The 12,717-nt window shown below is 43.1% G+C and overlaps 1 protein-coding gene across 1 annotated transcript; it reads right to left on the bottom strand.

Moving 5' to 3' along the window:
* Positions 1–2,282: 2,282 nt before the first annotated feature.
* zfp64 (zinc finger protein 64 homolog (mouse)) lies at positions 2,283–6,284 on the bottom strand (the record flags this gene model as incomplete). The annotated part of the gene is made up of 6 exons (XM_080497152.1): positions 2,283–3,991; positions 5,086–5,337; positions 5,439–5,501; positions 5,630–5,776; positions 5,976–6,122; positions 6,263–6,284. 6 exons carry the CDS (start codon positions 6,282–6,284, stop codon positions 2,634–2,636), a joined length of 1,989 nt encoding a protein of 662 aa, XP_080353278.1. The 3' UTR covers positions 2,283–2,633.
* Between the last annotated feature and the right edge of the window lie 6,433 nt (positions 6,285–12,717).

Genomic DNA, 12,717 nt, shown 5'->3' with positions numbered 1-12,717 from the left:
TGTACTTCTAAATAAAGGTTTTTAAATCCAACAGTAGAATTATTTTAGTGGTTAAAACACTAAATGAAAAAATTAATGTTCTGCTTATGCAATTTTACACGGCTAAAATAAGATTATCACCAAAAACAGGTTGGAGAAATAGTGCAAACTGGTGGGAGCAGTTATTTAGCGTAGTCTTGTCACTAACTTTACTCTCTGAATATTTTATTGGACGAATTTGGCAGATTCTCAGTTTTCAATGACTTTACAACTGTTGATTTAATCTACAATATATGCATTAGGTATCTAGGTATTTTTGGAGTCTTTTTATGCTTTCAAAACTGGTAAGTAGGATTATAATCCTCTGTACAGTTAAATTGGTTTGCTGTTAAATCTTTAAATGCTTACTTAGTTGGACTTTATTTTGCCAATTGGAGATTTTTTTTAATGTAAGCTTTTCTACTAAAAACTTATGTCAAATAAGCATCTAATCACATTCTAAGAGTCTTTTTATGTTGACTATATAATTAAAAAAGTTTGTAAACTTTGGAGTTCCTTCTGTTTGTTGGTAATCAAATATTATGTTGGATAAACACATTTTACTCATTTCATTTGACGAACTTGCCAGTTTTAAGTTTGCCAGTCAGTTAAGTCCTATGAATCTAAGGAGTCTTTCATTTATTTGGCTGCTTAAGTCCCATAAGTTATGACACAATGTCATGTGCTTAGTTCTCCACTCACATCTTAACACTAACCCTAACACAGGCAACACATCATTATCATTAGCCACCGTTCAGTTTATGCACTTCTAATGTAAACCTTCCAATCTTACCAAACATTGTGAGGAATCAGACTCTACACTCGAGGTAAATGCAGAGTGTGCATGAGCAGAGCAATTAGTGCTCATAGACATAGAAAGAAATCAATGGTCAACCGTTTGCTGGAGACCAATATTCAGGTGCAGCATCCACTCTCTGCAAATACTAAGTGACTGAAGACTGAGTGTAAGAAGAAAAAAAAAAAAAAAAGAGGCCAGAATAATAGATGGCAACAAGCAGAACAGGAGCACTTTATTGGAAAATCTATCCAGCGCTCAACTTGCCTTTTAGAGATGAAGACCTTGATATGTAGCTGAACGTTTTCCACAATTGACTTCAACTTCAGAAAGAGGACTTGAAAATAGTCATTCAAAAAAAAAAAAAAGACTCCCAGAATACCTGTGATCAATGCCTGCAAGACTGCTGTCATAGACTGTCGTAATCCACTAGTTTCTAGATCAATATAACGCTGGCCTCTGCTGCCACCTGGCTGACATACACAGAAAAAGCACGGCATTCGATTTATCGCATGACTTCTTCCAGATTTTATTGGATTTTTGTTGTTGCTTCAAATTAAACCTTATTTCGGCAAAGTTTTCTTCTACTAAATGGCATTTGACGGAGCATGTGAAATTAAGTGGTGTACCGCCAAGAGCAGCAGTGGTAAGCACACTCTTTCAAGTGTGTGAGTGACGTTTGATTTCCTCCCACTGTCCAAAAACATGCATCTGAGGCAAATTTGTGACTTTTAATGGGATGTAAATGAGTTTCCCCTGTGATGACTTGTCCATGATGTACACTGCCTTCCAGACCCTGAGTTGCTTAAAGTGGCGAAAAGAAATGCATGTATGAAATGGATTAGTAAAAGTTGACACGGCCCGAAGACACAAGTGTACTATGAAAAAAATACTAATCTAAATCAAAGTGTAAAATCTGAAACTGTAACAATTATGTCAGAGGGGGTCAAAGCAGCCCAGAAGGGTTCATTTTGGCCTTTTGCCAAGACTGAACAAGTGACAAAACTACAAAGTTCAAACTTTTGATCACCCCCCCCAAAAAATATATATATTATACAGAAGTCTATATTAAATACATAATATTCTGACTTTTTTTCCTCAGAATTCTCAGATTGAAGACACAAATAAAACAAAAATAAAACAATTCCAAGTCAAAATTTGAGCTGGGAAAAAAAAACAAATAAATTGAGATTAAAGTTGGAATACTGACAATAAAAGGTTCAACAAACATTCTGAGAGAAAAAGGTCAAAACTGTGAAAAAAGAATACTAATCCTCTTCTGTATTTGTTTTTTTTTCTTTTAATGTGAGCAGCTGAGTAACAGTCACTAAGAGAAATCTCTCTTATTGCTTACAAAGTAGCTTATAAGCAGTGTTGGGGGTGGTTTTAAAAAAGGTGGAAATAACTTTTCTGAAGATGTGTCAGGCTTTATTCGGATATTAACCTGAAGGGAAACACTGCTGCAGACAGAAGGTCACATTTTTCTCCAGCTTTGGACCAAACCAATAAATTGTCGCATTTTTATTGCAACACATTTCTAAAACAAAATCAATGCTGCACCTGGTTTATAGACATTTGGCTGTATTTTCTTCTTGAGAAATCATATGTTGAAATTGAACACATTTTTCTTTGTCAATTTCAACCCTTTCAGGTTTTATGAAAAGATATTTGACATACACTGGAACAAGGAGCGTTTCACACCCTTGATGTCTTCAAATGCAACCGTTTTGTTTTCGTCAGTGGTTAGCTTTACACAACAAAAAAATAGCTTATAACGCAGTAAAAATGTCTTTTCGGGAATCACACACCATTCTGGACCTCATTGTGGGATGCTTTCCAGTGTGTGCGAGTCTGAGTAAAGTGCGTGAGGCGAGAGCTGCTGCGGCTGAGCGGACACGATCAGCGGCACTCCGTGGATGACCACGTTCTGGCCGCCCAGGCTGATGTTGGGCACCAGTAAGGCGCCCTCCCCGCACTGTAAGGCACTCCCCTCCACTGCCGCGGCCGGCTTGGACAGGGTGGCGTTCCCCTCGGTCACCACCGTGACCTCCGTGCCGCCCTCCTGGATGAGGGCGTTGAGGCCTTCCAGCTCCGAGCAGGTGGTGATGAACGTCTGGCTGCTGCTGGAGTCCTGTGCTGTGATGGCCGTGTGCAGCAGCGCCTGGTGGAGCGGGTCGCTGGCGTCTTCGGGGCCCAGCTGCGTCAAGATGACAGTCTGGGGTTCGAGCGACGGGTCTGCGGCGTGGGCCGGCCCGAGGGGCTGCAGAGGCGCCAACAAGCTGACCTGCTGGATCATTGAGCTGATGTCCTGGTTCTCTGGGCCGAGCAGCACCATGCTGGTCTTGCTGGGATCGTCCTCGCCGCCTGGGATCAAGGAGCTCTCCCGTCCGAGAGGTTGCGACACGATGATCTTGAGCTGGGCGTTGCTGTAGGGAGCCACCGAGCCGGGTGGGATGGGGACCTGGAGCGGCGCGCCGCTCTGCGACAGCGTCACGGGAAGCAGGCCCAGGGAGTCTGCGGGGGCGGAGAGTTGCAGCTGGAAGAGACTCGGAGCGTCCCGGTGCTGCTTCTTGTGGCTCCGCAGAGAGTCCTCCCTCACGAACGAGGCGTCGCACGAGTCGCAGCAGAAGGCCCGAGCGGCCTCCAGCTTGGCCCGGTACCGGGAGCTGACCGGCTTCGGGGAGTCACTGCCTCCGTTTTTACCGGTGCCCCTGCCCCCCTTCCCCAGGCCGCCGCCTTTCTCGGGCTTATCCGAGTGGCACTTCTTCCTGTGGATGACCAGGTTGCTGCGCTGCTTGGAGGCGAAGCTGCAGAAGTCACACTTGAAGGGGCGCTCCTCTGAATGGATCCTCTCGTGGACTTTGAGCGCCCCCTTGCTGGAGCAGGAGTAGGTGCACTTGGAGCACTGGATGGGCTGGGTGGGCTGGTGCTCCCGGGAATGCTGCCGCAGGGCCGTCTTGTTGGTGCACTTGAAGTCGCAGTGCGTGCAGTGGAAGGAGTTGTCCGTGCCGTGCTTGATCTGGATGTGGGACTTCAGGTTGCCCTTCATAGCGCAGCAGTAATCACAGAAGTCACATTTGTAAGGCTTCTCGCCCGAGTGGATCCGGACGTGCCGCTTCAGGTCAGAGTTGATTTTGAACTTTGCGTCACACTGTTGGCACTGGAACGGTGCATCTCCTACAGAAGTGACAGAAACACAAACGTGCTCACAAATCCACCAAGTGAGGATTCTGTCAGTCGACAACTGTTCCTGCTTTCTACATCCTAATACCTTCCACCATAATGTCTCACCATTTCTTTGATCTCTACTTTTTCACGGACTACATTTTAAAACCAGGTTAATTTTACACATCATCCTCACTGATAGGTACAAAATGCAGGGAACAGTTGTGTGAAACATTCAGATTCTTCTGGAAATCTGATATTTGATAGTCAAAAAAACGTTTTTTTGACAGATATACCAATAGCCACACATACCGATATACACACTTATATTCACATATAACCATGGAAAAATACACGGAAAAGTTAGCAAATATACACTTCTATAAAAGCACCAAATGACAAAAGCACATGTTTACAAATGCGCTTGAATTCTTGAATCTGTGTCATTTTTACTCAGCAGGTTAAACTGGTTCGAAGCCGGGGGCAATTCTGAAAGCAGACGTTTGGAGGATTTAAAAACCGGCTTCACTTTTCTGTATTACAAATCAGCTCACATCAATGTGGTGTAGTGGTTTGCACAGTGCAAATATCCCTATTTTTTTTTTTTTTCCTGAATTCCTCACCCAGTCCATATGTCTGTAGGTGTGCATGTGTCTGTCTCTCTGTATTCGCCCTGAGATGAACTGGTAACATGAGCAGGGTGGAACCCGCCTTCCCCCAATGTCGGCTGGGACGGTCTCCAACCCCCCTGGCTGACCCCGAGATAGATGAAGCGGAAGAAAAAGGCCACTGCACAGGATCTCTGCCGTGAGCGCCTCAGTAGCCGCATTGCTACGAACAAATCATTGTGCTGACGAAACAGATTCAAGAAAACAGTATGAAGTTTGAAGACAAATTGTGGTGTCCGTTCAAATAAAAATATAGAGAAAACAAGAGGATTCTCAATGTAGGAAGAATGGTTGGTAAAAGCAAACAGCTGGACATCTCAGCAGGGGAAGCAGAAGTGGATTTTTTTTTCTTTGTGTGTCCAGACCAAGGAGGGATGAAGATGGATTTCAGAGTCACCCAGGATAGATTATAAATGAAGAGATCAGAGAGTTACTGACCAGTGTGCGAGCGGAGATGCACCGTGAGCTGGCTGGAGTTTCGGCTGGCGTACGGGCAGATCTGACACTTGAACGGTCGCTCATCGTAGTGGATGCGCAGGTGCTTCTTCAGACTGCTGCTGTCTGCTGCTGCGTAGGGACAGTGTTTGCATTTGTGCGGCTTCTCGCCTGTGTGCGAGCGACTGTGCATGTTGAGCTTGTCCCGTCGGCTGAAGCGCTTGTGGCATAGCTCACATTCAAACGGCTTCTCGCCTGGATGGAAAATGGAAGGGAAAAAACCCCCCCAAAACAACATGTTGATGAAGGGTTTATCAACTTGAGAAGGACATATTGGGGGGGGAGCACAAGCATACCGGTGTGGGTTTTGAGATGACGCTCCATGTCTTTTTGGCCATATTGTGTCTTAAAAGTGCAACCTGCAGGACAAGGGGGAGGAAAGGTATGAGTAGAATCTGCACCCTGGAAATGTTAATCCAGAAAATACATAAACTGACTGGCGGGAAGCCTTGGAGAGAACTCGTGCGTTACATTCATGAACACCAACCAGAGAAACAGCAGCTGTGTCTCTTTGAAGTCAGGGCAGGTTTTAATTTCTTGGAAGGCGTTTTCTGAGCTTTGGTCAAGATCTTTTTCATGCCCCTCATGACACAGGTCTGGTAGGTCTCCTCGAAAACAAACTCAGTGGTGGAATCTGTGTGGGCCCAGAGACGAGAAGCAGAGCACATGTGAAGGTTTGTGCAGCATGTGCAGATGAAAGCATAAGTTCAGTGTGGTTTCATTCATTCATTCGACTTTATTTAGTCAGGAGGAGATGAATAATCTCTTTTACAAGTGTGTCCTGGCAGGAGTACATAAAACAAATATACAGTGTCAGAATAATGTTAAAATACCTGTGGCAGCTGGTGCTGATGTGTCACAGGTGGGGAGGGAACATCCATTTTGCTTGTGGGCGAGGAAAACCTCAAAATTGTTGTACTGTTGTTTGCAGAAGCCGCAGATGTGGATATCTGGACTCACCTCCACCATTACTGAGTGTCCTGCAGGGAAAACACAGAACAGATACGCGTGATCTCATCACTGTGTTGTTGTAATGCAAGATCATGAATGTGGCGCAATATACGTCTAATCTCACGTCTCACGAGTGTATTTTTACCTCCATAACGTCAGTTTCTCTCACCTTCGGTGTTGTATGTTGCCATTTTCGAGCTTGTTTTGCTGGAGATCAACTCATTTTCTGCCTCTTCTCAGCCGGAAACGCTGTTAAACCGGTCCGATCCAAGTCCAAATTCAGCAAAAACAGAACCAGACACATAGAAACGTGTCACCCACAAGAGGTTTTGGATATATATGCCCAGAAGAGTTCACTTCTCTCTCTACCTGCTCTGACACAGACAGGCTTTACGGCATTGAGTTTTACGACAAGCGGTGTGGGGATTTACGGCAGCGGGGGAGAAGCTGGCAACCGTTTCTAAGTGACGTCAAATATTGCGTTTACGAGTGTGGGAATAACGAACTTCACATGTTTATGACAGACGTTCAGACATATTATATCACATTAACACTTTTCACGTCTTCCGTAAATGTGTCTTGAATTTATCCCCCCTAATATGACATGTTTCAAATCGTACCTATAATTTTTTGTGATGCTTTTTTATTAAAAAAAAAAAGTAAAACTGAGATTTAAGTACAAAAAAGAGAGCAGTTTTCGATGAGAGCAAAAATCAGTGAGACTGATCTCAGCTATTTGTCAAGTGTCAACTGTTTTGTAAAGAAATATCTAACAGGAAAACACATTCAAATAACTCTGGGACTGTCCCCAAAGGATCAAAGTTCACCTTTTTAAATTATGACTTGAATGTGTGCTGAACTGTGAATGTACTACTGATGTCTTACTTTTTTTTCTTTCTTAAATCAATTAACAAATACTATCTAATGAGGATAGAAATTGCAGCATTCCAGTCAAATCTTTTTTTTTTTTTTTTTTAGATCATGAGACGTGTGAGTAATTTGATTCATTATGGACCCACATCAAAACCAAGACACAGACTCCCACTGACAAAGACCCGTTTCATCTTGTGTACGGAAAGTTTATTAGAATGTCAAAGAAATAAAATCAAATGCATGTTGATTAAAGTGTGATTTTTATTACATCATCATCATCATCATCATCATCATCATCATCATCATCATCATCATCATCATCATCATCATCATCATCATCATCATCAACAACAACAACAACAACTTAGAACTTTATTGAACACATAGGGAACATCCAAACAGTGCAAACAAACATTAAACACAACAAAAATAAAAACAAACAACTTTAACAGACAGCGCTCACAAATAATATATTCAGATAAAGTTTGTAACTATAACAAATACAAATAAGAATAAATTTTTTTAAACTAATAATAATAATAGATATGATAATGATAAAGTTCAACTTCCTGATTGACGCTTGCTTATTTCCGGTATGATAATCCAGCTGGCTTGACAATGTAAGTCATTGAACGCAACAATGGTGAATATTAAGCGCTTTATAACCACTCAAAATCTTAAACATCAAACAAAACACCACTTTATGAGAATAATATTCACCTTGGTAAACCAGTGGGGTTTAAAATGTGGTTAGCTGTATTGGCATTGAAGAGAGAAATGTTTGATTCCGCCTCTGAAATATTCAGAAGCCTGCCATGAAATAGGCTTATAACAGCAGGCATGTTGGATAAATGTCCTTATTTTCATTGTAACTAACTCACTACTGTTATTGTTTCTTCTGGAAATCCAAGCTCAGGCAACTGCTGTAGCAAGACGAACGACATAAAAGTATTTCACATGTACGAGGTAAGCCTTCAGTTAAATATACATACTCAAAGAAAGGGCAATTTACTTGGTTGTTGGGGTGAGTGATTTCTTCTTTCCCCCTCTTTTTTATATGCCAGAGCAGTTGTGCTGGTGTGAATAAGCCATGAAAGTGACTGACATACAGCTCCATTTTCACTGGCAGGTCCTTAACTGCCTGATTGCCACTGTGAAGCTCAGGAATCTCCTTACGCTGACTTTCCTGAATGGCAAAGGCACAGGACTGATTCCTTCCCTGCTGAAACAGCAAATCCTTTAGACAGACATGAGGCACGCACGCACACACACACACACACACACACACACACACACACACACACACACACACACACACACACGCACGCACACACACACACACACACACACACACACACACACACACACACACACACACACACACACACACACACACACACACACACATACACACACACACACACACACACACACACACACACACACACACTGCAGGGTCTCTCACGGGTTGCCCACATGAATGTAACTGGTTGATTATCACTATCTTCTTTGAATTGCAGAATTTTTACAAGACAGTTTATTTACATTCCAACATTTGCATGGTGCTTGTTTTTGTTCACGTTAGTGAGAATGGGGGGGGGGGGGGGGGGTTTCTTTGCAATTTAAAAAAAATCTGATGACACAGTCCAAACAACAAGGTGAAATACATGAAGTGGAGCAAATTAAATAAATAATTAGGTCTAGCAAAGCCAGCGCAAATCATATGCACAGACAAAAATCCCCCCACAAACTGGGCAGAGTCAAACGCACATCAAAAGACCACATTTACATGTGACGGGCAAATGACTTGGAGATGGGGTAATTAAAAAGAAAGACTTATGTCACGTACACCCTCCCCTCACCCAGCAGTGAGGACACGGCCAGCCTGCTCTCTACTTTGATCCCGACTTCATTTTCACTGTCAGAAGAATACATTTTGGGTTCTCACTTTGTGCACTTGAAGCTTGAGCATCCTATCCCTCTTGTGATTGCGAAGCTCAGTGACTGAGGTTTATTTATGAGGAAGGTGCTCCCGCAACCAATGCTTCTCCCCGTAATATCTCTCTAAACTAAAGGTTGCAGCCCAAGTTAAGATTCATCCATCTTTCTTTTATAACCCTTCATCCTAACCAGGGTCATGGGTTCCTGGAGTCGATCCCAGCTCAGCCTCAGGTGCATGATTTTGCACTGTTGGAAGGAAACCAGGTTAGTCTGAGAAAAGTTGCAAACTGAACACAGAAAAGCCCGACCTGGACCCAGAAGAAGAGGCCTTATTGAGGCCTGCAAAAGCAATATTATTCTTATTTTTGGAAATACCACAGATTAGTTATAGTTATATAGCACAGATTACAAAATAGTGATAACTTGGCACTTTTTATAGTGGAAAAAAACCCAACTGTTTGTAATGGTTACATATGGAGAAGGAGAAAAGAGCGAAGCTCAGAGCATGAAAAGTATGACTCCCCGCGGGTTAACCTGTTGTCATAACTTTCATATATTAATACACAGAAACTATAGAATAGAAAATACTTTTTTAATCCAGAAGGGAAATGCTTCAAACGTGATGGAAATAAACTGAATGTAAATGATTCATTTGAAGTTTTAAGGGATTTAATTGTACGGAAATGCTGCTGAACTCAGCTAAATACAAAGTGGATAAAAAAGATGCTCAGTTTAGTACAACAGAAATGGAAGGGGAAAAGTTCTTGAATTGAGCTTTTTAAACCTGACTTGATGATATGAATCTTTCCCTCTGGCGTTGGGAATATGTTCAGTTTTCTGGGCCACTTAGTTGACTCCCGAGTTGACTTGTGACAACAGCTCTTCTACAGTGTTTAGTATGCATATGAACTGATGCTACCTTCCTGGATCAAAAAAGATGTACAATGTTGGTTATGAACTGGAACACTACAATACATTTTTCTTTTTTTCCTGACAAAGTGACAACAGGTTTGAATTTTGAACATCAGAGGAAACATGATTACAACAATAGACTTCGCAACCGCTGTACAGGTAAATAATGAGCTACTGGATGAACCGAGGTGTGATTTATGATAAAAGAAGATGGAGGGATATTTTCAAGCATGAGTGAAGTCCATCAAATAAAAGAGCAATGAATAGTGCGAAAATAATATACATTTGATTTGTAACATGTTTTGGTCAAAGTTAAAGTAATACATGTAATTCAAACTATTTTGCTTTTGGCAGACCACAAAGCCTCTGAACAGCAGCCGTCATTTACTCTCATTGGATACAATGTCTTTCATTTTAAAAACACAGCACAGTTATAATTTAGCCAAAATATTCTCCTTGATGCGCGTGAAACATGCGCGACATGAGTGTGAGGTGAAAGTCAATCATCCAGGTTCTACTTGTGAGATTTGATGTGTTTTGTCTGGTGGACTGGTGAAATAGCCTCAGTCACTTTGACGGGAGATGATTTCACTCCTCCTGCAGTGATAACAGTTCGGCGGAAGGGTGGACACGTACACTCTGTTTGGATGTACACGTTTCTAGTTTTGGCTTCAATTTGAATCATACTGCAAAACTTTACATATGCGTAAATTAAGTACTTTGTTTCGTCATTTTAATATCATCCATCTTCTTTATCCCTTCATCCTGTGCAGGAGCCAATCCCAGCTGATGATGGGGGAGAGTACACCTTGGACAGGTCGCCAGTCAATCACAGGGTAAACACACACACACACACACACAGAAAACCACAGACACCCCGAGGGGCAATTTAGGGCCGCCTAAAGTAACCTCACTTGCAAGTATTTGGATTGTGGGAGGATCACCCCCCCACCCCCCACCCACACACACACAGACGCACACACACTCTCACACAGAGAACATGCAAACTCTCCACAAAAGGCCCAGTCGGTATTTGAATCCAAAACCTTGTCATCGGTGGAAACGCTGCTCCATCGTTCGGCCCACAATTGATTTTTTCACAGTTAATTTACAACATATATGTAAGAATTTCCCCCAGGATTAATAAAGTTTTGTATTCTCTTCATATTTAGACTCAGAAGTAAACCACCTAATGGTCTCCAGAGGCATTCTGGCTGAAATATATTTCCATAGTGTATTTCTAGCACCTATTTCCTTCAAAACCCAGTAAATTATTTCGCCATAAAATTGGCACCCTTTTCCAGTTGATCGACGAAAGCATCACTTCTCCGGTAAGTGCATTTTTATGTCTGTTTTGCCATCAGGCTTCAATCTATAGGTGACAAACAATCAACAATTTTTCCGCGTTTGCACTCAGAAATCGACGTATCATTTTGGACATCCAGCTGTGCCAGTCCTAATTTGTAGACATGGCCCTTTCCCATTCACGGAGACACCCGTGCATCCAGTGAGTGATGTAATGTCCCCCTTTTCCCCAATGAGACAAGGGCAACAATAGGGGGGAGTGCCTCTGTCACATTATTTTCCCCCACCGAGGCACGCCAGCTGCTTACAGTTGCTTAATGGCTACGAGCTGTCACAAGGCATCACAGCCCGCTGCCACACAGGAGCGGCAGATGCTTTAATTGCACAATGACTTGTAGGTTGTCAACAGCAATTATAGCAGGCTTCCACCTGAGGGCACCCAAAGAACACCGTGGACTGACTCCACTGACACCAGCCTCCAAAGCTGCCGCCACCGCTGCTGCTGCTGCTGCTGCCGCTGCTGCCGCTGCCGCTGCTGCCGCTGCCGCTGCTGCTGCTGCACATACAAACGCATGATCTCTGAGTCCAGACAAGACTCCCAAGTTGCTTTTGTAGCGTCCATGGCTGGACTGTCGCACGACACGCTCTGCTCCTCAAAATCGTATTTAGATATGAAATATTTATCCAGCTTTGTCACCTTGGGGCCTGGCGCTCGCCGTGCTGCGGCAGGTCGCGGTGTGCAGAGTTTGAGTAATTTTGCTCATTATTAATTCATGTAATTTCTTTCCTTTGCATTTCAGGGGAGGCTGGCGCCCGCTCTGAGATTATTATCATTAAGAGGAGGTGTATGAATTGGTGAGTTCAAAGCTGTGCCGCAACCTGCTTCGGCACACATTTGTTCTCAATGGTTTGTTCTATACGCTGCTCAGATTTGTGGTCTGTTCTATTTATAGGCAGTGGTGAAATTATAATCAACTCGTGAGATGAAACACACACACACACACACACACACACACGCGCGCGCACACACACACACACACACACACACACACTGACCCTGTCATGTCAAATTGAATGGGTAAAAGATGTCCCATGTCCCATGTTTGTTTCCAACCATAAGACAAATTATACACACATGTATGAATTCCTTTGGTCAACAGCTGCCATCTCAGCATCAGAGAGAACAGAGCCAAAGTCTGGGAACCATCAGATGCCTCTGACACTCCCACTTCATCACATAACACACACACGCACACACACACACGCATGCCCGCACGCACGTACACACACACACACATACACACACACATAGTATGCACACGCAAGCAAGTGCAGTCGTGCCACACACAAAAGGCGCACATGCTCACACGCAAATCAGCGCTGCGCTCTTTGTATCTGCCAACTGATGCAGATGATAGGGCTGCAGATGAGTGCAGGCTAACCAGAGACTAGAGGGTACATGTGGCTTCACAGACAATAGCGGGCCACAGCCTTAGGAGATGAGAGCATTCAAATCCAAGAAACATGCTGCGATTGAAATTAAGACAAAATTTTGACCCTTTTCTTTGAGCTTTAAATTGTTTGATGTTGCCA

This window comes from Blennius ocellaris (genome assembly GCF_963422515.1).
Source record: "Blennius ocellaris genome assembly, chromosome: 5".
Lineage (NCBI taxonomy): Eukaryota > Metazoa > Chordata > Actinopteri > Blenniiformes > Blenniidae > Blennius > Blennius ocellaris.
This window is presented reverse-complemented; position numbering and strand designations above follow the sequence as displayed.